Source organism: Zerene cesonia, chromosome 7 (assembly GCF_012273895.1).
Source record: "Zerene cesonia ecotype Mississippi chromosome 7, Zerene_cesonia_1.1, whole genome shotgun sequence".
NCBI lineage: Eukaryota > Metazoa > Arthropoda > Insecta > Lepidoptera > Pieridae > Zerene > Zerene cesonia.
Window position 1 is genome coordinate 3,343,483 of NC_052108.1, and position 27,903 is coordinate 3,371,385.

A 27,903-nucleotide genomic window follows, 5' to 3' on the forward strand; every position below is an offset into this window, starting at 1 on the left:
ACAACATTCTAATACTGAACATTATTTGAACTATTAAATTAAATAAACATAGTAATAAAGTACCTTTTCATTAAAAGTCCGCTAGTCGCTAGCGGGCGACACATCGGTTCATTTGGCCGCTATTTTATAAAAAAAAAGTTATAACCAACATATTAAAATCAATATTCAAGATACATTTTTCAACCTTCTTTCCAAAAAAATTAATCATGCTACAATGTCGTAAAAATTACGGCTTTAGCTTAAAACAGGGCGTTTTAAATATATGCAATGATCTATCTCAATACTTTTATCATAAAACTAACTTTTCGCACCGGCTTCGCCCGTGGTCCTTATATGTACAGCCTATGTGACTCAGTAAAATTGCAACTTTCCAACGGTGAAAGAATTTTTGAAATCGATCCAGCAATTTTTGCACAAAAACGTTACAAACAAACATAAATACAAAAATTCCATATTTATAATGTAAGTGTTGATGAATAATATGAATGTAGAAAAAAAACAACTTAATTTTAACAAAGCTCGTATTCAAACTACATTTTTAACGTATTTAACCTCTCGAACTCTCGCTAGGTTATTGAAGTTGATCTGCTTAAATCGCGTTCTCAGTAAGCTGTAATCAACGCGAAACAAACATATTTTTATAACTTTTTCGTTCCATAACAATTATGTTGTTATTTTCAACTTAATAATCTTAACAACGATATTTTCTGCCACTGAAGAGTTATAAAATAAGAAACGAATAATACTGTTAATTAAACTCGTAGTCTAGAGAAAGTAATTTAAATATTCATTAGTACAGTTAAAGGGATTATTATTTGTAGTTGTATAAATATTTATTTTAATTAATATCACAATTTAATTGCGCTTATATTTGTATAAATACCTAAGTAAACAACCTACTAAGATACTCAATGCGAAAGAGACAAACAAAACATCCAAACGTCTAACATCACGTGTAGTAAACGTGCGATACTAACCGATGTTAATGTTCAACGGTTAAGTAAATAAACCAAAACCAGAATAAACAGAATTTATGTAGTTACAATGATTTACGCTCGGATAATAATAATACACTCGGATGTTACACATATCGGATGTAAATCCAATCAAAAGTAAAAAAATGGGTTAAACATTACTATTTTACACACGTTTAATCACAACAACCATGCTTGAGCCCCATTTGAACCTTAACATCTTTTATAGGGCATCACTATGAAGTCATTTCACAACTAGGTCGCCAGTCGCCAGTCGATTGTCTTATTTCAAGAGAAACGACTAACAGTCAGCAAAAGCTTATGTTCAACCAACCAGCTAATGGAATAAAACCAGCCAGCATTGAGTGAACTTATATAAACCGATTTTTACCATTACTTCTACACTAATTAAATAGCACGTGAATAAGTTTTCTTCTTAAGCATTAATAACAATAGAAAAAACTAGTTTCAATCAGAAAATTATATACTTAGAGCCGTACAAATAAGGTTATATTATATATTTTCCGTTCTCAAGTACGGTATTATTTCTAACGGATTTTTCCGTATTAAATATATTTCTTCTACCAGTAAATTCACGCTATTCTCTATCGTATGGTCAAGACAGATGACATCATATTTTATAGACATTATTTGCGACAGATAAAGCGTTCTCCCTTGTAATATCTTTACGCTGTAGTTGCCATTACAAATGCTCGAACGGTCATCTGTTGTTCCAGACAGGTATCAGGTATTTATATAAAATACTATCAACTTAATGAAAATATTCCACAGATAGTTCATGGAATTTGAACAGAATAGGTTTTTGGGTTCCAATTGAGTTCAGTTAGTGAGACCGCTTTTGAACGCCAAGTTTTGTCAAAAAATTTAAAATTTATTAAGATGAGGCGGCTAGTATGACATGTTTACACATAACCATATTCTCATTATTATATTTTATTTTTAAATGTTATATTCTGCACGAATCGTTAAACAATCGGTATATAAATTATATATTTTAGGTATAATATAATTAAGCTATTGATTACTATTATAAGAAATTCTCGATTTCCATTTTTGAACGAATTTGATTTATTTATATTCAGTTCTTCAAGTTCTTTTAAAAATAATAATAAAATATAGTCTTTGGTAATGGAGCATCTCTGCAAGTTTATCCTAAGAATAAAATCATCGTATCATTGTAGCACTTAAAAGTATAAATATGACGTCTACTATCTTAAAGTTATGTTATGTCAATTATCTTAAAGGAGCTTTCCGTTAGCCTTGCATGCGTGTATATCTAACATTATAGCTATTTCTATTTTCCTAACTAGAGAAACTGTCAATTTGCATACAATAACGTTAACCTTGCGATGTCACATCAATTGGTTTATAATATCAAATATTGTTCTACAACTCGAGGACCTTGTAGAATTATAATAGGGGCATTGGTTACTTGGCTTTATAGAACATTAACTATAAGTACACTGTGTGTAAATCTTAACTGTCGATCAGTTTTATGACTAGCTAGTGTTATTAACTGGAGAATATTCATGAATTACAATATTTATAATATTTTAAAGGATATGAGATATTAGAGTTAAATTCAGATAAACCAAAAGATAGACTAACTGATAAAAATTGAATTAACAATAAATATTAATATTCGCAAGTGCCACAGCTCTGTGAATGCTTATGAGTACTTGTGGGGATTCATATAAATAGTGAAGCTTAGATATTGACAGACGTGGGGACCAATAATTAAAGGCTTTTTGTGAATACCTTAATATAAGAAAATGAAAGTTTCTTTGTCAATCTGACCCGTACGGAAAACTATGGCAGGTATAAAGTTTTCGCTTGTGGAATAGAGGCTTTTGGTAAGTATATAACCAATGGATATTTTTGTGCGCAAGATAATTAACCTTCCCAATGCTTAATGGTTTCCATTGTACAACAAAGTCAAAACATATCAGTGCCACTAGTTTTCGTAATCTTAATATTATTTAAACCGGCAAATACTTTAGATAAATCGATCCGAATTCATTCCAGCCAAAACAATTGCGTAACCCAGTCCGCCCAAGGTTCGTGTTTCGTAACGGGAAAGCGAGCACGTGCAGGTTTAGGTACAATTATAATGAAAAATTTTACATCGAGGTGAAAAAGTCACGCTGTCACGTTGGACACAATTAAAATTGTTACACTGTGCCGCTGTTGATGTTTTCGGGTGTCATTTATTAAAAAAAACTGTGACTAAAACATTTGAAATATCTTTTAAGGCTTCTTTGCTAGAAATTAATTGTTTTTGTTCGAAAAAAAATTACTGTTTAAATAACTTTTTTAATAACGATAGTATATCAATTAATTTGTTTTTCTTCATTTCACTTTTTTATATTTTCCTCTTTTATTATTTAAGGCTTATGCTTTCAACTTCTTATAATATGTATTACATCCCATCAAGGCTTCGTAATCGAGGTATGAGATAGCAGTTTTTGAACGTCGCTAGTTTGGTCTCAAGGTTATCGGAAAAAGATTCTGAACCTATTTTTTCAAAGACTTAATTGCACTACCTCATACGTCACATATTTTAATAGTAATAATTTTAGATTTTTTATGTTGAAAAAACGCATTTAATCTCATAAAAGCTACATCTCGTATTCGACCAGTATTTTCTCTATTTTTATCGACGTTCTAAATGAGGTAATTATTTTCGAGAAGTTTAATCTCAAAGCTTAATGTCTATTGTGTTACCTATCCTCGAATACCCATGCATTCATGCTGCTTACGCCATTCATCTAATTGTAGGACTATAAACTCGGTCAACATAACATTGAAGCATAACATATTTACGTAGAATTCAATTACACGCATCAAGATAAGCATCTTTATAAACGGGATTATTGTGACAATTCTTTATTTTAAAAGCAATGATTGAAACGTGAGGAAACCCTCATAGGAGGCCTGTGTCCCAGCCGTGGGAACATATATGGGCTGATGATGATGATTGAAACGTATGGCAGATATAATATGTATTATTTCATTAGTATAAACAATATCACTTTTTTTGCTGCACTCAATTGTTTCAGTTTCAGTCGAAGTATAAATTTGATGACTTACATTGAAAGCACATACGACAGAATTCCGATTATAAATAAATATTTATTTACGTCATTATGTTATATTCTATTCGTGTTTCATGGTGTCTCTACATAATTATACGCAGATGACTAAACTTTAGCGTGGGAGTCACGGAGACAAAAGAATTGAAAAAGCTGTGAAAATAAGAAAGATTAATCGAATCTCTTGTCAGCATGATGTTTTATAATTTTTCTTGTACAACATGTTAATTTCAATTTAAATTAATGACAAGTTTGACACAATATGTGTTCAATATAAAAACTGTTCTCTAGAGTTTAAAACAATGGACATTATTTAATATTGATTTTATTTGGCAACCATAGTCTAAAATACTTAGTACAAAGTATTCATTTGTGTACAAAAAAAACATTGTTTACACCAAAACCTTACTCGGAAAGATTTTCATGAAGTTCTAATTAATAACAAAGATTTCGTATGTTAGCGTTTTTACTTTTCTTATTAAATAAACTGTTACCGTACCTTTTTAATTACTTATTTTAATGGGCAATCGTTTGAATGAAATGACAAGTAATAATCGTTTAAATACCCAATTTCACATTGGATCTACGCGCTCATTTTACAATCATAATGTACCTACTTCCTATGGAAGGAAAATATCGTAATTATGATAATTCCCACTTTAATAGCGCTTAATTAGACCTTAATTCCTCCTCAAAGTAGGTACTCGTGGAGGATATATTGTTATATATATTTTCTGCGTTATTTATTCCTAGTTTAAACAAAGGAAATAAATCACGAATAATCTCTCTAGTTACTTATCTAATAGCTAATATCTGAAGTCTTCAACCGACATTCCCAAAAACATTAGACTGCATTTTTTTTTGTTCCAGCTCACCTTCTTTTGTGAGGAAAATCCTTTTGTGTTTTATAGTAAATTGTTGTTATTCGTACCTCCGGAGTGGTACCTCCTTCCCCGGGAACGTCTATTTCAGTTCGGTAGGAAATAATTATTGTTGACTTTTAAAAAGAACTTCTTTGAACTACATATTCATTAGACGTAAATAGCCCCTGTACTGGAATCGAAGGGCACAGCGGTATTTACGTATGTTTGTTTGTTTTTCTTTGACGCTGTAGCCGTTTGCATACTGGCTTAAGCAAACATTATAACACTCCAAGGTTCATTTACCACTGAATATTAATTTAACTGAAGACTGTTTCAATTACAAATCTATTTTTCAATAACCGTTATTGCGACTGTATTCCACAATATTGGTTAAAACATATAAATTTTGTTAATCTAATAGCATGGTTAGTTGTTTATATAACAAGCTTAAAAATACAAAAATATTAATATTTGTAACGATACCGTAACTCTCACATTTAATCAAAAGTAATCAAAGAACAAAAGTAAATTGATCCCATCACGTTATCAACTCAAAGCTGTATATGCATCGAGATGTTATTTTTACCACTACTTTTATTACGTATTTTTTATTCATTCATGCATGAATTTTGTTATATAAAAAATATCAATTCAGGTGGAGTCAGGGCGTGCAGCTAGTTATTATAATTAATTGCGTAACAAGATTCTTAACTTGAGTTCATATCGTAAACATGAAACAATTATTAAACTTACATCCCATGAAAGATTTGCATGAATAAAAGATAAGTATTCATTTCACAAAGCTGTTTATAAGATTATAACGCCTCAAGAAGTTATACTACCTGCGTGGTTTCGAGTTAAGATTGAACTTCAGTAGCTAGTCCTAGACATCCTTGAAGGTCTCATACCTAGATGAGCTGGCATTTTTTATCCGCAAAATATACAGGGGTCGAATCCGACGAGGCCAAAATGGAGGCCGCCGCTTAGCGAACTGAAGTCTTTCAGGGGCAAATTAAACCGGTACACAGTTACATGTTGGACTTTAAGAAAAAGCTACCATCTTAAGTACCTACGCTTTAGTAAACTGTTAGGATAAGAAACTCATCTCTTTCTGTTACTATGAAAACATTTTTCTATATATCACCTTGCATACATGAGATGCAGATAAAGAATAAACCCCTTATCTTCTAAAAAATGCAGCAATTATTAAAAAAAAATTGATTGAAGTTATATTGTCAATTAAAAATATATGAGAATTTTAAAATAAAATACATAAATAATTGGCCGCCTGGCGGACATCAATAATAAATACGTTTTTTTTATCACTATAAACAATATAAAAAGTCGTATAAAATTAGTAAAAACATCAAACATATATTGATATATGTGACAAAAGCATATAATGTAGATAAAGTTAAATATGTTTTTTCAGAAGATATACATTTTGCCAAGCAATGTTTCAATATCAAGGTTAAAAGTACCGCAGGATATCAGCTGTTTCAGATATCATATATCTCTCACCCTTTTCCATAAACCAAATTAAAAGTAATGTCTATACACATACGACACTTAAATAATCTAACAAGAAATTTTGAGGAAAAACTATTTATACAAAATAATAAAATCTAATCAAGTACAGTGTGGGTACGTCAATTTAGCGATTTTTTTACTTGTATCGAGCTCACAAGATAATAATTACGTCACAAGGATCGCGTTATATAATGAAAAATAACCTTTATGCTTTCGCGTTCACAATTATATCGCATCAAAAACTTATTGCACATTTATAATAACTATCTATTATCTACATAATATAAAAAATATCATTAATTATTATTTGTACGATTATTGAATTGACTTCAAATAATTATTATCGTTTATATTAATTTTCATTATTTATCATTGTCCCATGATAACATTATTTCAAAGTAGCCATTCCTTGTCCCATCACTTGAGATTGCGGGTCTGTAAAATTAATAATTTATCGATTCCGATACGTCCGTCGTAACATTTACGTAACGCGGTAAAGCACGCGTATCCATTAAAGTTACACCGGCCGATATATGCAAGCGACGAGTACATAAAATATAATTTTAGTATCAACGATCATGTGTTTGGTATGGTGGCCATATTTATGGTGATGTCAATTTAAGCATCGCGAATTGTATCACTGAAAAACTCACTTTTACGTATTTGTTATGACTGATAGATGTTGTTAGATGGTGGTTATGCTTATTTTAATTAATGGGATGGTTAAGGGTTATGAGGGTATCGATCGCGGATGATACGCGATGTTCGCGCCGGCGGCAGGGTGAGCCGCGACTGGGCGGGCGGCCGCCCGACGCATGAGATACGAACTACGACTGCGCGTGTTTTTATGCCGGCTACCGACTTACTTGAAGCCGAATGAATTACACGTGAACATGATTCTAATTTACATTGTTTATTTTATATTCTCAGCTAATAATAGAATTAATAATATAAGAGACTAGCGCTTACACATAATCTAGGAGCGCAATGCATTAAGCTTCATTGATTGTAGGAATACGTACGAGAAGACATTTTTGAGCCCAAATTTGGCAAATATTTCTTTAAATTTCATATGAATTTACTCTATTAAATCAATTGGTTTACTATTAAACAGAACTGTTATTATTACAATAATATAATACCCAAATAAAAGAAGTAAATAATGGAATATTGATTATTTAAAAAAGCTTCCAAACAGCGTGGGCAGAAGTAGCATCAAATGTAAAGGATAATACGACCATTCTAGTTACATACTGACAACGACTCTTTGTTATCGATCGAATATATTTTTACATTTATTTTAGCCAGTGGCTCATCGAACAGTGGAGCAGATCATGATATTCAACAAATACCTACTAATGCAAAACTTAAAATACAGCTTTTTAGAGTTTTTAATTTTTTATATTGCAAATTCTATCGTTATTTTTAGTTGTATAGAGTATTTTCATTAAAGTCATCAAGCTTGTAATATCACAACTCCCAACTTCTAAAAATAAACGTTATTGCAATCAGTTTCCATACTATAATTAGTATTTAACATTAAAATAATATAAGGCGAAATAATTACTGCGCTATTCTTTTTAAAAGTATATTGCTACATATATCCATAAATAATATCATTTAATGTTAGTTACAGATGAAAATTAAAAGTGAAAACAAAAGGGACTGCAAAACGGTTCTGCGAATACAATAGAAAATCGTTCTGAGACCTTTCTTTCGAATATTTATGCTTTTTTATTTGTGAATTTTGTATGAAGATTAATTTGGCTGTATTAGTGAAAACAATGTTTGCTATGAAATTGAACTTGAACAATAAGTAAATAATTAATAAATTATTGTATAATGTGGGTAAATAGATACTTATTACAGATCTATTTGTCTAATTATATTTTTATCCCTCTTTAACAATTACGATGGAAATTATATAATTACACATTTAACTATGTGACTTGTTACGAACAACAAAATATTCCTATCAAAACAGAAAAATTATACATATCGAAAAAAGTAGTGGCGTAACCGATAATTCAAATCTATCCCCAATTGTTTGAGAAATAAGATCTGTTATTGTATGCTGATCAGATAGTATCTATTAGACACCTACGAGTGTTAGGCTTATAAAAGAGTTAGAAAAGCCAAAGAGTTTGAAAATTGGGTCGTGACACCGATCCCCTGTTAGCGTGATACCCTATACAGTCTAGAACAAATCCAATTACAATAACAACGTATAAGAATTCGAACCCAAACCCTTAGCTATGTTAGTAGGTCACAGAAACTCCTAATAACGCAACTATAGGTACATAAATAACTATTTGAAAGTACAAATCTATCAGTATTTAAGGCCGTTTATATTCGGCCATTGTATAAATACCAAAGCTTTTTTAATATTTTCATCACGCGAGTTTGTGGTTTGCAGTCGTAAATTTTGTTTGTTGTAGGTCATGGTTTTTATGTTTCTTTTTACGTGTGAATGAATTAAACATGAATTTAAATGTTCATTAATTTGAACCATTAATAGAAAATATCTAAATTTTAACAGAATATAGGTTCCTATGAGTTTCATAAAAATAATAAACCGAAAGATATTATTTAAAATTTTTAATTAACCTGCTACTATCATAACACAACTATTATAAAGCATTAGAGATGTACTAATTTACTATTCGCAGACTAATTTTTCAACGAAACAAGTGACGCAAGCGACCTATGAATAATTCACGTGCCTGAATCTAAATGATGCATTCAGCTTCACTATGAAACACGTGAATGCTCCATTTATAAGGGAAGTCTTTAATTAGGAGTAATTAGACACGAGGTCGATAATTCTACCCATAGTCATTTACATTACTTTCGAACTGATCTTAAATATACGTAAGAAATTAATCTCATTACATAAAGAAAGCCTTTCGCAATTTTTTTATGATATAATATTATATTGCAGTTCGCCCCGGCTTCGCCCGTGGTACATATGTAGCCAATGTCACTCAGAGACGTTGCAGGTGTCTAATCGTGAAAGAATTTTTAAAATAGGTCCGTAGTTTTTGAGTTAATCAATTACAAACAAACAAAAATACAAATTCTTCCTCTTTATAATATTAGTGTAGATCAGTGTAGATGTAAATGTTCTTTTTGTTTTATTTTTGTGATGCTTGTATGTATTTTTTGTCCCTGGTCCCTGTTCCTCTTAAATATAGAATTTCTAAATCTAAATTATTATTTTCATTAATTAAAAGTGTTTCAAATACTTCCATCCTTGATAAGTGAATATGTATAATAATATAAAATATAATAATATGATTGTTATTATATTTTATTAACCATATAATTAACGGGCTTCCTACAAAAGTAATGTATTGCTGATAATTGCTAAATAATTAAATTATCTTTTGCATATTTATATAAAAGTCATTGAAGATATTACGATAAGTCACAATATCAGTGGCATCTCAATACATGAAAATGTCTGGTGTTATTTTTGTTGTTTGTATTCCGACAAGTAGCTATGAACATATTTTGAAATATGGCAAACCAAAAGAGCTAATATCCTTAGAAGAATCAGACATGAAAAAATGTAAATTGGAGGTCGAACTGCGACATAAAAAGGCTAAAAGTATACCTATACGTTTGACACAACATCATTATAATGACGTATACTACAACCACAAGCTGGATAAAATAAGGGAAGACGATGAGCTGATTACAATGGAAAATGTAAGTCTTGTAGCTCGGCCTACTTTAAGAGTTGCTGACTGTTTATATTTACTCATTTCAAAAGCAGTTTGCAGCTCTTAAAAATACTGACTTACGAAGCGAATTATTAAGCTGTCTTTATTTTTTTTGTTTTTTTTTTTTAAGATTTTACATGAATTATTAAGAAAACTCGATGTTGAGCATGTAGTGTGGATAAGCGACGAAATAGGAAACTATTTTGAAGTTATTTTCCCGCTTCCTACTGGAGATAAATGCGAGACGATGCTTCACTGCCTTACTCAACTCGGTATTGGAGTATGCTGTAAATCTATTGTTAGGTAAGCTTTATTTGGAATAATAGCAGCTAAGGTAAAGCACTTCGTATGAAAGTATAATGCCTTTTTGTGATAAATAAATAAATCGCTAGATCTATAAAGAACGGTTAGACTGAGAATCGATAAATGGTTTGATTTCTATCTCATCAAGACAAATACGGGTCAGGAATACCATGACTCGTGGACCACGTTTTGCACCAATTAAACTATTTCAATAATTCAACCATAGCACATATAATATAAAATTATATTGTTTCATCTGTTTCATCTATACTAATATTATAAAGCTGAAGAGTTTGTTTCTTTTAACGCGCTAATCTCAGGAACTTCTGGTTCGGTTTGAAAAATTATTTCAGTGTAATATTAAATCAAATGAAAAGACAATTCTTAATTAAGATTTCTTTTTGCTATTTAATCCACGTAATATGTTTCATTATTAATATTTTTTTCTAGTTCTATGAAACCGAACCTGTAAAACCATTCAAAATAAAATTAAAACTAATGATATTCATCTCTTTCAGTGTCCTTCCATGCAACGTCGTCCATTCCGCTATAGAAATCGCAAAAGACGACGATAGCATACTGTAAGTCAATCAAGGTGTTTATGTTTAACAATTTACTCAATATAATAATAACCAATTATAAAATAGAAAGAAAACCGAAGAAGCAAAGCGTTGGCGGCAATTTGTGGAGTCAATTAGATCCAAGTTAACAGTCAAGCAAGTGGTAGACGGAGTAAGAGGTGGCGGCGAATTATCGTTTGATTATCTCACACTAATTATTACAGCTGAGTAAGTGTTACATGCAGTAAGTATACTCATATACCCACACATAACCCTACATTGCCCTACTATATTACTTAAATTTACCTACTACATTCTTTAAAAAAAAAACATTATGTTAATTTCTAGCTAAGCTCTTAAATATGAATGACAGGTCGTTTCGGAGGTTGTGGTAATTAACATTGTGACACGAAATATTTATATGTTGTATAGAGTATACGAAGATGAAAGGTTTCTATTTTATATATTCACACAAAACTACTCTACGGATTTAAAAATTTATTCTACTATTAGGAAGCTGCAACTTCACTCAGTGACATAGGCTGGGCGAAGCCGGGGCGAACAGCTAGTAAATAATAAAGTGTAGCTGTTTACAAATGTTCGACTTAAAAATGCGTCACATAACTTTTGCGTGATGGACAATCATTAATTCTTTTACATTTATACAATACGAGTAATTTACTATCTACGACGGGCGCTGCATTCAGTGCATTGATGTAATTGAAAGATTAAATAAATCTTTTGAGACACACTAAATCCAAGAGTGATATTAAAGTGAGATAGCATTCCAATTTCCAGTAGATTCATTTATTATCTACTTTAACATCAAAATAACTATCAAAGGATTATTCAGAATATTAATAATAGTTCACATTGATATCATCAATTCTAAAATAAACGTTAGTCATATTGTGGACATGTTGAAAAGAATAATATGATAATCTTTATACGACCAAATGTCACGCGAGATCCTTACTTGTGTGTGATGCAATAACTTATATCTATGGCTGTGTACCTGCATCAAATTTACCTAGAACAAAATAATTTCAAACGAAATACCTAATACACAACTTCTAAAATTTTTCAGTTCTCTTGCAGCACTCGGCCTCGTTGAAAATAACGCATCAAATATAGTAGCGGCCATGTTGGTTTCTCCCTTAATGGGTCCCGTCATGTCAATTACCTTTGGAACTATAATAGCTGATAGGAGTCTAATCAAAAGCGGTTTTGAAAGCCTCATTATCGGAATGTTTGCTTCTCTGTTGTTTGGATTTATTTTCGGCCTGATTCTGGGTACAACAGAAATGCCATGGGGATATGGTGATTGGCCCACGGAAGAGATGAAAGCTCGGTAAATCTTACTGTGTAATCTTACATGGAAAATATTTCAGTTCACATAGTTCGATTATTAAGTAGACCGTACTAGAGCAATATTATTTCAATTTCTTCAAAAATTCTTTGCAAAAATTTACTTTTTTTGCGCAATCGAGTCGCTGGTCGCCTGATGGTAAGCGATTACCACTGCCAATAAATATTTGCAGTAAGATAGAGCCTTTTCAAAAGCAAAGGCGACTTAATCGTCTCTATATTCATTCAAAACATTGTAGTAATCTGTGTCTATCCAGACAACTGTAGACTTTCTATAAATCACTCAAAATAACGAACAAAATAATATTTATATAATTAAAGTAATGCCTTTGATGAGAACTAATTGTTTTCCAGGGGTAATGTAAGATCTTTATGGATGGGTGTGCTATGGGCTCTGACATCTGGCACTGGAGTAGCTCTGGCTCTTCTTCAAGGAAGCGCAGGACCACTTATCGGCATTGCTATTTCTGCATCATTGCTACCACCAGTAGTTAACTGTGTAGGTTTATACACATAGTACATTAAAAAAACTAAGTGTATATATGTTGTAATACAATTAAAAAATTATCTATATATAGTATATTTATTACAATGTTAACCACCCAAGTACCTACAACTGAAAACTTGGTGCTATACTATTCTTTGGTGACATTATAATTTATTTACAGGGTCTATTTTGGGCTTTGGCTTGTATATGGCTTCTGTACCCAGGGTCAAAAATTCCCCATTTGAAAGGCGAACCATACTACGGAAACTCATCTTACGAACCACTTTATCATACTTATTTACCAATTGAATTCGCCGTAAACGGTAATTACAAATACTAAGATCCGAAGTCACGAAAGCATAATAGATTATATTTAGACCACTTGCGCTATCGAATTGAAGTAGATATTTCAATTAGAGTGTTTTTTTTTTTCAGGAATAGTAAGCTGTTGCTTAACAATTGTAAACGTTATATGCATATTTATAACAGCTATAATATTTCTCAAAATAAAAGAGGTCGCAGCGCCATACACATCCACTCCAGATTTGAGACGATTTTGGGAACAAGACATTAAAGTTGCCCGTGAAGCCAATAAAAACAACCTCAAATCGGAAGATGATACAACTGAGTAAGTGAGAATTAAAATGTTAGCCGTAGTTTAGAATATCCAAATCGAATTATTGTGCACCAAATTTATCAAAACAAAATTAAGCACTTAATACATAATATAAAACAATGTGACGTCAGAAGATCACTACTGATAGATCACTACTGAGCAGTAAGACTTACTGCTAAAGCAGCGATCTTTCCAGGCTTCACCTGGTAGTCACCTTCCCTAGATGCTGTGTGTATTTAATATAAAAAGGCAGGAAATGTGATTACTATAAAATTATGTATGTATGTTAACACGAATAATGTTGAAAAACAGATATTTGACGAGAGAGGGGTGTTGAACTCTATGAACCCAGCCCCTTCCTAACTACGCTCATGATTGAATATATTTTACAGCATTTATATTAACATTTTATGTATTTACCTACAATCTACATACAATATGTATAAGGGGTTGGACACAACTATACACATAATTATATTTTGTTGAATTTTTAAAAACCATGCTCGTTTAAATGAAATAATGAAATTTATAGGTTGGTACTGGACGAATTAAACCAAGCAGAAGATGATGAAATGAAAGACAAGCTAGAAGGCGCTGTGCAGGAAGCACTGGATGATGATACTTACAGGAAAGTGAAACGTATGAGCTACCAAAGCTATACCGCGGACGAGGTTTGTTTTTGCTGTTGTCTGTTGACTTTTTGACTGTGAATGTCGAGCACGCTTCAGGACGAATTGGACTAGCTCACACCAGAGAAGGTACCACCGCCCCAGAAGATCGGCGTGAAATAGAATACGAGATTCCTCATCTTTTTTTGTCCTCATTAATCGCTTCCCATCAAAGCAACCCATCAGCACCTTTGTCGACTATGACATAAAATTAGAAATTGTTTTATTTCATAAATTCATTGTTATAAATAATTCAATAAATAAACTTTCATTTCAGATTATTCGAACTATTGGTCTACAACCGAGAACGCCAACGTCAGCACGATCGAGCGTTATATCTGGAGGAGTAACTCCGAAATTGCCGAAAAAAGGTTCCAATATCAACGACATTGCAACACTGGACAAACTTTTAACTTCATTATTGGGGCTCCAAAAGCGACGATCATACAGATCCCATATTGGTACTCCCAGATCAAGTTACTTACCAACTTTAGTAGAAACCGGATTAAACAGACGGTCAGAATCGTGGCCTGAAAAAATCTATGAAGATTCTATTGTACGCAACGTGCTACATAACTTGAAAAGTAAACGTAATTCTCCAAATGATGAAGGGTTTTTGACACCAAATTGATTTAAAATACCTGTTATGAAGTTCATTTAAATATAGTACACTATCAATATGAATTTAATGAGTTATCACTTTACTAACATGTATACATACTTAACTAAAAACAAGTTTAAGAAATAATTAACATTTAATTAACTAATTTTACAATCTTCAATAATTCGTGTAATAATTAGTTTGGTATGTGATTTCCTTGAATTTATAAATTCCGATAGATGGCGCTTTATTAAAATGTGAGATGTACCTGTTAAAACTGATTTTTTGTACCACGCGACCGCAACCGCGGATAACATCTAATAATTCAATAAAACAACATATAACAATTAATTAGTTTATATATTTGATATGTATGTATTGTAACAATATTTCATATCTTGGTAACAAACATTATAAGAAAAATTACATTTGTATAGTACATGATCACAGCTCAGCAAGTTCTTAATTATATTTATTTACATCACTAACTAGCATTTGACTATTATGACATTATCACAACAATGCGCGATTAGGTGTAATTAAGGAAGTATAACAGAATCAGTAAACAATTAAATAATAATTACACATTCAACATCAAGACAATTTTTTGTCAGTTGTATTATTATTTCTAAAATTTTTGCCATGCTTAACTTGTGAGGTATAAACGTCATATCCTAGGGATATTGTATTATCATATAAAACTCGAAATCTAGTTGGCAGGAAATAAAAATTGATTATTTGTGCAGGCGGCCACACCATCCACTCTGCTTGGTAAAGCGTAACAAACTTATCTTTAACTTCGTCTTTAAAATTATCTACAGGATTTTCTTCCAACAGAGCTAAGCTTCCAAAAAATGTGACTATCATAATTGGAGAAAATATCAATTGGTCTAACAATAGTTTCTTTATCACCATATCTGTTGTCTTGCCTATAATGAACCTATCTAGCACTTTATACCAGTGGTGGCAAAGCACACCTACAGCCGCACCAGAAAATCCCATGTGCATAGTCCGTTTGAAGTCATATTTGTCCATATCCTTTGTATACACTTCATATGTTTGCTCTAATAAATCACCCACTGCAGATAAACTTATAGAAATTGTCACATTTGTGTAAAGTAAATATTTATTACTAAAAGCAACTGTTCCTATATTCTTTAATCTCGTAACCGTACTGGAGTTCCTTATGTTTGTTGCAATTTTCCTCCATGTGACACCTATGGCTTGCATTTTATATATCTGAAATAAAAATTTATTAACGTAAATAAGGTAAAATAAAAACAGTATTTATTGGGAATTTATATTTATTATTTTATAACATCCATATTTCTATGTTTTATCTGTTTTATCATCTTTATGCTCCTTGTGTGAATGTTTCAATGATTTGCTATGTTTTATATGCGAAGTGTAGATATCATAACCCAATGAAATAGTGTTGTCATACAAAACTCTATATTTGGTGGGCAAAAAATAGAAGTTGATGATCTGTGCTGGAGGCCACACATACCACTCAGCCTTATATAAGATCCAAAACTTGTCTGTCACTTCATCTGTGAAATTCTCTAATGGATTCTCTTCAAAAATAGCAACTGTTGCAAAGAATGACATTATAACTAAGGGGGAACAAATAAACTGGTCTAGTAGTAACTTTTTTATAACCATATCAAATGTACGCCCTATGATAACTTTGTCTAAAAAAATGTACCAATTATGGCATATAACACCAGCAGTCATTCCTGACAATGCCATTTGCGCTGTTCTTGTGTGGTCTAATTTATCAATCTCTTTAGTGTACAATTCGTAACTTTGTTCTAATAAATCTCCAGTCGTGGATATTCCAATGGAAAGCAAAACATTCGTATAGAAGAGATTCTTGCCACTAAATGCTCTTTTTATCGCCAATTTGTAAATCTTATATCCATTACGAAAATATCTTCTCAGAGTCATCGAATTTCTTCATGAAAAGATTGAGGGAATAACCTTCAAAATCTATATTAAATTATTTTAATTAATGGAGATTGTTTTTTAATCAATTGGCAATCATTACATTAAAAGGATACTTCTTTGATCAAAATGCAAAGGAAAGTCTAAAGACGAATTATTTATATTATTTATTACATAAATATACCAATTCTTATCTTGTGACTACATAACGTAAATAAATATACCTACATTCCTATGTTATAAAATAAATAAGAAACTATATAATTATTACATTTTACTTAATAAAAAAAGGTCTTTCAATAGCTACTTACAATTTGCAATATTTCATATAATTTTTGGTCCACACTTCATCACAGTACATCACCTAACCTAAAACTATACTGTTACTGTGAAAAATAAAAAAATAAGCTCTTGAAAACTTGGAACTAATTCAACTGTCAAGTTTCAACTGTCAACTGGATCCATCATCCAAAAATGATCTATCCAATACGGGTAAATCTAACCATAGACAAGTTGACTAGCAGTAGTAACTAGGTCGTAGATAGAGAAAAGGGAATAAGCGAGTCTTCAGCTTAAATTTCATGGACACTTCTTTTAGTTAGAAATTTATTGTTGTGAATAAAAATGCAATCTCGTCCAAAATGTTGATTTATTTAAAATAAATTTACTAGCTACGTCCCGCGGATTCACCTTCACGTTTTGTAATTTTACATTATTGTTTTATTTGTAAGGTATACACTTTACACAATACAATAAATAAATTAATAAAAATATAAACTCTTTCATAATTTTTATGTAACTAATTTTGCATAATGCCCATTTGTTCTACTTGTAAGGAAGTATAATGACCAAAAAAATGAAAAAATCCATGCTAATTGAAAATTTTGTTTTATTTAAAATGTTCAAAAATAATTTACTAGTAGAATCGGGCTTATACCATGCTTATATGTAGTATCTCTACTTCAGTTTATATATCAGAACACATGTTTTCCCATACGGGACCCATCACCGAGAAAGCGCTGGATTCGCATCAGGTTAGAATGCAAAATGTGCAAGTGAATTGTGCAGATCTGAATCCCACGACACCTCCGAATCGCATCCTATTTCAAACAAATCTTAAGCCTTAGAACTGTTTACTGTCAACTCGTGTCAGTATATTATCTGTGAACATAAACAGAGAACTGTCTACGCTGTGTATTGAAATATTATTTACTATGTGCTCTTGTCTTGTCAAAAGCTAAAGCTTGAGCATTACTTCAATTTATTTGACGTTTGAATAAAGTTATTTAGCTAATGTTTTCGTACTAAAGTAAAAAACAATCTTCTCAATTCTACATAATTTTTGAATAAGATTACCGATACATGATATACGATTCACAATGTCAGGTTTGTATAAAGAGTGTTTTACTATTCTAAGTATTTTTTTTATTATATTAATGTGTTATATTTAACCGGCCTTATGCATAATGTTGCAGACAAGCTAACCCTCGATCGTAATGCTATGAAAGATAAGTCTACAGCTCATCTAAGAATATATGTTGGCGGGCTAAGCGAAGACCATACCGAAGTTGATGATTTATACAATCATTTCATAGCATATGGGCAAATCGATGGAATCGTGGTCAATCGCGTATTTGGTTTTGTACAATTTCATAATGAGTCAAGTGCACAGGAGGCAATCACTAAAGCAAATGGAAGCATCTTCCAGGGTAGAAAAATTACAGTAAGATCTGTTCTGAAGAATGAACCAAGGTTACTAAATTTTACTTTTGAAATTAATTTGCCAGATTATGAAAATTTTGTCATTTTCTATGTTAGTGCCTGTGTGTTTGAAAGTGCTTTAAATTTAAAGATAATGTGCCAAAAAAAAAGAAAACCATTTATGTTGTGAGATAATTTACAAATTAAAAAAATGATGCAGTAGTTCTGTTACTTACTATTGAAATACAATTTTACATCACTTCATATACCAAAATTTGTTTTTGATTATAAAGATCAATTTCAGACGAGAAGTGGAAGTAATTCAGCCAGAAGTACCGCCAGCAGTGGCTCTATCAGACAACATACCTGTTGTGAATGATGATAATCAAGATGAACTGTATGATAACTATGGAAACTATATTGGTGACCAATGTGAGTATAAAAATTTTACAAAAACACAACAATGTTGAAACAAAGTTATACAGGCTATCTCAGTTAAAATAGGACAACAACTAATTAAATTCTGTGTAAAAATACCAGACAATTTTTTTTTTAAAGGGAAATGCTATCTATGCTTTATGGTTATTTATAGACCCCAAAACAAAGATCAGAGTTTTCTTTCTGTTTGTGTGCTTCTGTTCTGTACACCGAGTAGGTAAAAACCCTGGTGCCAATTTTAGCAAATCTTACAGGGACCAATATTAGATTCAACTTATAAGCTACATTGAGAGGTATCTTTATATGTTTTTTGTTTAAATAAATAGCTGACGAGATATACATATTTAAAATCGTAAAAATCGGAAAGCTAGTATTATATAAAACTAGCTTTCCGTCCCGCGGCTTCGCCCGCATGGAATTTGGTTATAACGCTTTCAACTTCCTATATCAACTCCTACCATTTTTTTCGCGATATAAATTATCCTATGTCCTTTCCCAAGTTCAGTTCTACCTTCATACCAAATTACAAAAAAATTGGTTCAGTGGTTTAGACGTGAAAGGATAACAGACAGACAGTTACTTTCGCATTTATAATATTAGTAGGGATATATAGTCTTGTCAGAACTGCCAATCTGATACAAATCACCAATTTTTTGGTTTTATCATCTTCCAGCATAATAATGCTGTAATAAATATTTATAATATTATCTCCAAATATACCTGCCTACTCCTATTATATTTTACCAAAAAAACAGTTGTCTGCTAAGATTGAATTGTCTCAAAATTCACAAAAACTAGTAGAAATAGATATGGCTTACAGACCTTTGCACTAATTGATTTTGTTTAGATGTGGAAGACAAAGGTATATAATGTTTATCAATAATACCTTGACTTAATTTTTTTAGCTACAAGAGATGAGGAAATTCACCAAGAAGAGAAATTCAATAAGAGCTGGAATGAGCCCCGTGAACTTCCCCCAAGGGGCAGGGGGCGAGGGGCGCCTCGGGGTAGGGGCAGAGGCCGGGGGCAGCCTGCCTATCGAGATAGATCTCCAGTTAGAGGTAACATAACCTTGTGTTTATTACATACGAGCTGACCTTGCAAACATTGTTTTGCCAGGATATTCATTTTTTTGAGGTTTATTAAAATTAGTTGAGACTAATTCTCAGAATAATCTAATGAAATTAAAAAGCAAAAAATCAGTCAAGATGTTTGGGAGGAATTTGATAACTAACACTGTTACACTAGAATTTCCAATACATATTATGTTTGGAATTAAAGACATTGATTTAAAACACTGTTTTCTTCAATATACTGGAATTTGATAGAAATTAAATTCTGTATTATGTCTATCAGAAAATGCTTCTATCATATGTATGAATGTCTTTAATACAACAATGAACCTGGTTAAACAAGCTTCTATTGAAATTTTATTTACATAATTACATTATACCTTCATTCCCTGTTTTCACCCATATAAATAAGATGTCATGGAAATAATCGGAAAGAAGAAGTCTAAATTACTCCTTACCAGGTGTCTACTTGTGAAAGTCCTGTCAAAATTGGTCCAGCCAGTCCAGACATTTGGCAAAGCCCGAAACCAAGATAGAATCTGTAAAAAAAATGTTTTTAAAGCTGTTATTTTTATATTACAAACAGACACTCTAATTTAATTTATTGGTATAGTGTGTTTTTATTATTTATACTGCTGCTCGCCCTGGCTTCGCCCTTATGTTTTAACTATCAAAACTTTTGAGTAATAAAAGCTTGTTGCATTTCAGCAACGACACGAATTTTGTTCTGGCTCAATTGGCGTTATCGGTTTTTGAGCGTTATATATTATAAGATCATATTATTGAATATATTTTTAGCTGGAGGCGAATGGCCAGAGAGAGAACGATTCGAAAGGTTCCCGGAGTATCCAAGAAATTTGCCCGTGCCAGAGCGCAATGATTGCGAAATTATTGTCGTCTCAAAAATGTTAACGTGAGTATGCTTGTAATAGTTATCTGTCCTTTAATTAATTTGTGTCCAACTTTCAAATTGGAAAAATATTTCTTATATATTAGTCTATTATATATATATCTTATAATTATTCTGTTATATTGAGAGAAAAAAAAAATTTAATTGGTTAAATTATTAACTATGAGATAAGCGTGTACAAACAAAGAAAATCTTCAGTTTTATATTATTAGTATGTATGTAGTATAGCCTGGTCATAAATATTTCTCGTATCTAAAATTATTACAAATCAAAAGACTCTCACTTTCTGTATTGTACAATGTTTTTTGCATGCAACTATTTCAAACACCTATGAGAAATACTTATTTCACAAATTGTATGTTAACATTTTAGTGAATACGCTGAATATATAGAGGGTCGTCTAAAAAGGCTGGGCATAGTAGTGGATTTGCTTTTTCCCATGGAAGATGTTCCCATTGGCAAGGTATTAGGTAACATTGCGTCCCGAGGTTGCCTGTACGCCATTCTAGTCATGCCACAAAACCAGGAGAATAGATCGCTAACTCTCACCATTTTACATGGGCTGCCTCAAGGTGAGATTTTTTTTATGAACTTAACGTTAAGCTTAAAGCTAATTTTAAATGTCGTTATAAGTCAAATAATGTAAAATGTATATGGAAGTTATTGCAATAAATACTAATGCTGGATATTGGAAAACCATCAGTGTTTTCATAATAAATCTATTCAATACTCAAGAGAGAGGATATGGCAATAAGAAATTTCAGAAATCGCCTATATCATTGTCTTCACTTATATATTATGTGTAGAATATTTTATTTTACTCTAGCTGTATGAGTTTAATCCTTACATACTCAAAATAGCATTCAATATATAAAGATACAAATTGTTCACCTTAATGTCAGCCGACAGTTGCAAATGTTTCTTCTGTACATAAGCGCTTACATTGTCCGAATGTCTGTCACACAAGTGAGTGACCTGGGTAAATATGTCCTCAGAACACCGCAACATGCCAATAGAAGACGCGTTACAGTTATTATCCAGAAACTTTCAAGAGGTACAACGTGGTGGGCCGTCTGGTCGGGAGGCGGTGTATGCGCTCTTGGGACAGCTGGCCGATGGCAGAACGTTAACAGTTCTGCAGTATGATAAAGTTATTGAATATTTACAGGTATGCCTTTATTTCTTGGCTAATAATGAAATGAAAAATTTTGGTTTTATATTTTAATTAATTTTGTGCAGAAAATAAATAAACAACTACATACAATTCAACAAAAAAAAAAAATCATTCCTAATTTTAGTTAGTATGCATCTGTGTGTTTCTATTTTCTTATTAGTGATTAATGTCATTTTTAATAACCGAGGGAAAGTTGGGCCAAGTCAAAAATATAAAAAATTCACTATACCTACTCACTCACTCGTGTTTACTTTGCTTTTTTAATAAGTTTTACTATGTTCACATGTCAAAATTATCAAAAACTAGGAGTAGTTTTACATATAAACCGTCCTCTTGAATCACTATCAATAAAAAAAAAACCCATCAAAATCTATAACGTAGTTTTGAATAAGCATACATAGGGACATAGGGACAGAGAAAGCGACTTCGTTTTACTATGTAGTGATTTCTAAATGCTATAAGAATAAATCAACATGTTTAATGTTTATGAATCAACAACTATTAGTTAATTAGGCAACATTTACGGACTAATTAATGGGTCAACATTAACCTATTACTTTTCAGGAAAAACGAGAACAGCAAGTCAAAATCGAATTGGGTGAGCCACTCACATCCGCGGCGCCTGCAAATAAAACACAAGTTGATCTGCAACAAAGGATCTTGAGCATACTCAACGATAAGAAGGCAGAGGTTGAAAAATCACAACCAGCTATAGCACCTCAGAAACCAGAACAAAGCAAATTACTAAATGACCCAACTGTTAGAAAAGCATTGGACTCAATTTTACAGAAATTTGCATAAATGCATTCAATAGGATAATTTAGGTTACACTAAATATAATGATTTTTTAGTTCATTTGAACTGAAATAAATATCTAATTTTATTGTATTTCTTATAGAAAATAAGCAATAAAACATAAGTACATATACCAGTATATTTGTTTTATTTCCGTTCTAGTATTAAAATGAAACACAGTAAAATTTATTATGATTTTTTTAAGTTTATACATTAATAGGTGGTCTAGACATGTGTTCACAGAGCTAGCAGTTGAATTGTGATTTGCAAGACATTGGTGCTTTATTTTTTTTCGTACATTCATATCGACACAAAATGACCACTAAAAACCTACTTACTTTCTGTACATAACAATCAAACTAATATATCTAATAGCTCAATGAACATTGCGGCGTTCAAATGTTTCTCGAATTTCAACGCTTTATCGAGCTCTATGTCCCTCTATGGTTACTATTAAACATCTCGGCATGTCCAATTATTTAAGGCTATAACTTTTGACAGTATTTCAAAACAACCGTTTGTCAAACTAGAAAAAATTACAAGTTTATGGGAGGTTTGGAAAATTTATTTGATAATTTATAACCTATAAGAATACCGCCAGCGGTTATTGTCAATTGATAGTATGTCGTCTTATTAAATCCAAAAATTTCATATCTATTACATAAGTTGAAACACTTGCGGATTAGCATGGCAATTAAATAGATTGCAATGTCAAACGATTTATATTTTACACAATACATTCAAATTAAAAACACCACATTGAGATCAAGGCCCTTTGTGTTTTAACAAGCATATCTTCCATATTTATATAATTATTATTTTGTGTTATAGCTATACAAATAAACTAAGATAATATTAGGAATATCCACATCTTACTCTATATAAACAAATCCACATACACCCTAACTTCTACAGCAACTAAATGCCTCCACACAAACCAATTTCCGAAAAACTTTGGAAGATTTTAGTTACATTTGGGAAATTGATCAGTGTGTGCTTATTTACAATATTCAGTCAAACATGAATACAACATCTATAGCCTTGATACAGGCTCGATTATTATATTTCTTTACCAGTTATGACAACTTAAGATCTCTCAGTACTGTCTTCTTGTTTTAGTGGATCAAATCCTTCCTTTATATGTCCACCTGTACCTTTAGGATCCAAATCTGTCGCCCAGCTAAAATGCATGAGTGCTAAATGTGAATTCCCTAATTTATTGTGAACTTTTCCAAGTAAATAGTAAACTAAAGATTCTCTGGGAGCAATATCCTTTAAATGTTGGAGATCAGCTAATGCATCTTGTGGTCTTCCTGCTCTTAATAATACAGACGCTCTGTGGAATCTACACAATGGGTTTTCTGTGTCAAGTGCGACAGCCCTTTCTAGTGTAGCAAGGGCTCTGTCCATTTTGCCCAACGCTGCCTGTGCAAGGCCAAGTTGACAACGTAAAACTCCAGAAAAAGGGTGAATGGCTAATGCACGCCGAATATGAACTTCAGATGCTTTCCAGCGCTCTTGTCTGGCATAAACTGTGGCAATGCCAAACCACGCCACGTAATTGCGAGGGTCAATGCTTACAGCAGTTCTAAAGCTTGATAATGCTTTATCAGTTTCTTCCGCAACGGCATATTCATGGCCCAATAAGGCATGAGCATAGGCAGCATCGGGGTTTATTTGTACTGCTCTCTTGAAAAATTTAAGGGCAGTTTCCCTCTCTTTATGTAATGAGAAACAGTTACCAGCAGCCAACCATGAAATTGCATTATTTCTATCTAATTCTACAAGTTCTTGTGCTAATGCTGATAATTGAGCTTCCTTCTGCAAATGCCATAAACAGGTACTAAATATATCCATGCCTTCTGTCCGATTGGGGTACTGTTTCCGAATTTCAGTGAATATCTTGACGGCAGGTTCATATTGAGCTAGTTCATAGTGAGCCTTTGCAATCATTGTTTGCACCCATGGGGATGCTAATTGTTTTGGGGGGATGTCTTGAAATTGCTTAATGGCGTTTTTACAGTCAAGGAATGCCAGTGACTTATATGCCTCTCCGAGTTCTTTTAACAAAATTAATAATGCTACAACATTAGAATTCTTTGGTGTAATAGTTGGTGTCACAGTTTCTATGCTCTTATTTCTTTCATTTGTATCAACATTTGATTTTACATTCTTTGCTGTACGCTGTTTATTTTTTCTTGATGGACTTTTTGGCGCTACAAATTTACGGCTCGGTGACTTATTATTTTCCTTAACAGAATAACTGCTGTTATTAGTGCTAAATAGTCTTGATGATCTTCTAGGACCAGGCCCGAGAGTACATCTTGGTCCAGGATTGAACACTGCATCCTTAAGTTGACCTACATGAGCCCTTAAAGAATTAACAATTTTTGGGATAGCTTTTTGTTCATTGGAGTCTGTAAGTGTGGGGGTATACAAGACAGGAGATTGTATTGGCAACATTTCAAATGAAGGTGAAAATGGTATTGGGGCCATTCCACTAAACACGCTATGCATTTTACTTTTAACAGGTGCTGGTGGTTCCGGAGTGACACTAGGTGATATGGTCATTGGCATACGTGTGGAAACATTATTTGGTGTAACATTAGCATTAATACTATTATTATTAGGAATGTTACTATTAACAATTGATATATTTTCTGAATTGTTGACTAGATTCACTAATGTTGAGACGCCAAATGAAAACTCAGGATTTATATGGAACACTTGACTTGGTTCTATTTTCTCGCCCATATTACATAATTGAGCGAAAGACTTCCACATAAAGGGATTGAGGGATAAGGCTTTCCGATGTGCTTCAGCTGCTTTACTTTTTCTTTCAGTGATGCTGTAGATTTTTGCGAGCAATTGTAATGCATATGGAGCCTGTTCCCCAAACTCTGAAGCAACAATGTCTAAATTTGTTCCAAGTGCAATTTCAGCATCTTTATAGCTGCAAATGATAAGAAATAAAAATAAAAAATTATGTAAAAAGCTATGCTATATCTAATGGATTCTATGTTTCATAGGACACAGAAAATTAGCAGTTAGAAATAACCTTTTATTCATTGATCACTTCAAATAACATATTTACTTAAGAATTTAAATTTTAATTTGTTGATTGTTCCATGCTTCATAATGATTAGTTAAAATTTTACTTAGAAATTTAAAGATAACTAATTACTTCTTACACTTTAAATTAATGAGAAATTATCATTAAGTAATCCAGTATTAAAAGTAAAGCTATAATTTTCTGAGAGGAACTAATGGCAATATAGAAATTAGGAGAGTATGGATAGTAACAACATGAGGATTTGAAAGATTACTTACGATTTCAGATCTACAGAACATTTTGCTAGAAGAAAACGGGATTGTGGTAGTGTGAGCGACAAATTTTGTAGTAAATGATGTGTCTCATTAACTCTTCCAGCTCTGTAGTAACAGGTACCAAGCAGAAAAGCTGTTTCCTCAGAACCAACTGCAAATTATATATTCTATTAGTATATATGTAAAGAAGAATAAATTCTGGATTTGATTTTAAAGAAATTTAACAATACATAGGCAAAATTTGGCCATAATCAATAATGTAATATTTCCAACTCAAACTAAGATCAATAATAATCATTGGTCCATTTATCTCACCTTCAGCGTGTAATCTTTCAGCCAAAAATATAGCATTGTCATATTCGTAATTATTGAGGCAATCCCAGACAATAACCTGCGAGCATAAAAATATTTTATATTTCCAAGTATGTAGTTAGATATTTTGACAGATGAGAAAATATTCGTTAACACTTACCTGTAACGGCTCTTGAACAATCATTTTGGTTTGGTATAAAATTTAGCAATATAATATTAAAGTATTTTACATTGCTTGCCACATTTGTTACACAATAAGAAATTAAAATAAAAACGTATCATCTACGACTACGACGGACATTTTTCGAGTTTGTTGATTGTCTATGGACTATGTGCAAACTGTCACATAGATTAAAAATAATGTAGATAAGAAATAATTAAAATTTTGTTGTATTCATAACTAATATTTTAATGATATTATTAAAAATACATCTTTTGTTTGTAATAGTTATCGGAATGTTACATATCCAACAATGAAATGCGATTGATATGTTTTGCCTATCTTTATTGCATTTTATATTCGTGTTCCCTACTTGTTTGTGCAATTGTGTAAATGCACCATTAGAACATCTCATCAAAAAGAAGTTGCCATCCTTTTGTGATGTTTCTCGATATTAATAGTGTATTTAGCTTTAATTATCTGACTTTTAATCAAAATAAAATAATCAAAAGGAAGAAGTTAAAGTTAACATTTATTTTTATAATTAAAATTAAATAATGATCTTGTCCTAAACCTTGATTAAAAATTGATTTCAAATATTTTGAAATGTTATTTTAACAACTGCCTTACATGTTATTATGAATAATTTTCATTCTTAAATAATTTTCATTATTCAAATAAATTATCATATTTTTATTTATCTGGGGAATTTATGTATAATTTTTTGGCAACACTAGTTTTACTTCCAAATACGATTTACGAACGAATCGTCACGGAGATAAAGAATTTATTTGTGATCATTTATACATATTTGTGTGTCTTAGCCATAGAAAACACATCATAGCATTTTGGTGTTTATTAACAAAGTGTGCTTAAATATAGTGTTGTGTTGGATAAGTGTTTATATTGTTTTGTTGTGGCATTAGTGAGTAGAAAATCAATGAGATCCTGTATGGAGCAGCTGCTACAATATGTTCAATGTTGATTACGAATGACGTCTGACGTGAAACAAAAATAAAATACTACGAAGGAACTGCTAACGTAAAAGGTAAATCATGTTGAAAGTAAATGGCTTTCATAACTTTATGAAGAAATCAATCTAGGACGTATGATAAAATCGCCCCTCACTAAAGGTAATACACTTAAACAAGGAAAATGTTAAAAACATGACCTCCAAATACATTCTCCTAAATTTATTAGATGAAATCTGCCTCAGTAAAATAAGTATGAAATAAAACATACTCATTTTGATAAGGAATCT

At 31.7% G+C, this 27,903-nt stretch overlaps 7 protein-coding genes across 8 annotated transcripts in view; 3 read left to right on the forward strand and 4 right to left on the reverse strand.

Moving 5' to 3' along the window:
* LOC119828255 (sodium/hydrogen exchanger 3) overlaps positions 1 to 7,321 on the reverse strand; it is a 29,296-nt gene extending 21,975 nt beyond the window's left edge. The window contains exon 1 of the mRNA XM_038350362.1: positions 7,134 to 7,321. The gene's annotated coding sequence lies outside the window, so the exon portion shown is untranslated. The remainder of the gene's footprint in view (positions 1 to 7,133) is intronic.
* Positions 7,322 to 9,939: 2,618 nt separating this feature from the next.
* On the forward strand, positions 9,940 to 14,838 carry LOC119828206. The gene is made up of 10 exons (XM_038350307.1): positions 9,940 to 10,191; positions 10,336 to 10,508; positions 11,027 to 11,089; positions 11,156 to 11,296; positions 12,156 to 12,419; positions 12,791 to 12,935; positions 13,105 to 13,246; positions 13,359 to 13,551; positions 14,072 to 14,210; positions 14,485 to 14,838. The coding sequence occupies exons 1-10, from the start codon at positions 9,940 to 9,942 to the stop codon at positions 14,836 to 14,838; spliced, it is 1,866 nt and encodes a 621-aa protein (XP_038206235.1).
* Positions 14,839 to 15,149: 311 nt separating this feature from the next.
* On the reverse strand, positions 15,150 to 17,201 carry LOC119828339 (mpv17-like protein 2). The gene is made up of 2 exons (XM_038350465.1): positions 17,064 to 17,201; positions 15,150 to 16,047 (listed from the first exon to the last, which is right to left on the reverse strand). The coding sequence occupies exon 2, from the start codon at positions 16,036 to 16,038 to the stop codon at positions 15,403 to 15,405; it is 636 nt and encodes a 211-aa protein (XP_038206393.1). The 5' UTR covers positions 16,039 to 16,047; positions 17,064 to 17,201; the 3' UTR covers positions 15,150 to 15,402.
* Positions 16,133 to 17,118, reverse strand: LOC119828340 (mpv17-like protein 2). The gene is made up of 2 exons (XM_038350466.1): positions 17,064 to 17,118; positions 16,133 to 16,797 (listed from the first exon to the last, which is right to left on the reverse strand). The coding sequence occupies exon 2, from the start codon at positions 16,753 to 16,755 to the stop codon at positions 16,138 to 16,140; it is 618 nt and encodes a 205-aa protein (XP_038206394.1). The 5' UTR covers positions 16,756 to 16,797; positions 17,064 to 17,118; the 3' UTR covers positions 16,133 to 16,137.
* A 778-nt stretch (positions 17,202 to 17,979) lies between the features above and the next one.
* LOC119840726 (nuclear receptor coactivator 5) lies at positions 17,980 to 22,979 on the forward strand. Its single transcript, XM_038367445.1, has 8 exons — positions 17,980 to 18,138; positions 18,228 to 18,504; positions 18,758 to 18,885; positions 19,797 to 19,952; positions 20,763 to 20,877; positions 21,247 to 21,446; positions 21,870 to 22,042; positions 22,613 to 22,979. The coding sequence occupies exons 1-8, from the start codon at positions 18,132 to 18,134 to the stop codon at positions 22,847 to 22,849; spliced, it is 1,293 nt and encodes a 430-aa protein (XP_038223373.1). The 5' UTR covers positions 17,980 to 18,131; the 3' UTR covers positions 22,850 to 22,979.
* A 47-nt stretch (positions 22,980 to 23,026) lies between these two features.
* On the reverse strand, positions 23,027 to 26,894 carry LOC119840725 (cell division cycle protein 27 homolog). The gene is made up of 4 exons (XM_038367444.1): positions 26,643 to 26,894; positions 26,486 to 26,561; positions 26,174 to 26,321; positions 23,027 to 25,796 (listed from the first exon to the last, which is right to left on the reverse strand). The coding sequence occupies exons 1-4, from the start codon at positions 26,664 to 26,666 to the stop codon at positions 23,930 to 23,932; spliced, it is 2,115 nt and encodes a 704-aa protein (XP_038223372.1). The 5' UTR covers positions 26,667 to 26,894; the 3' UTR covers positions 23,027 to 23,929.
* A 483-nt stretch (positions 26,895 to 27,377) lies between these two features.
* LOC119828353 (transmembrane protein 184B) overlaps positions 27,378 to 27,903 on the forward strand; it is a 21,233-nt gene continuing 20,707 nt past the window's right edge. The window contains exon 1 of one of the 2 annotated variants that reach the window (XM_038350480.1): positions 27,378 to 27,690. The gene's annotated coding sequence lies outside the window, so the exon portion shown is untranslated. The remainder of the gene's footprint in view (positions 27,691 to 27,903) is intronic. The other variant, XM_038350481.1, reaches the window with a different exon arrangement.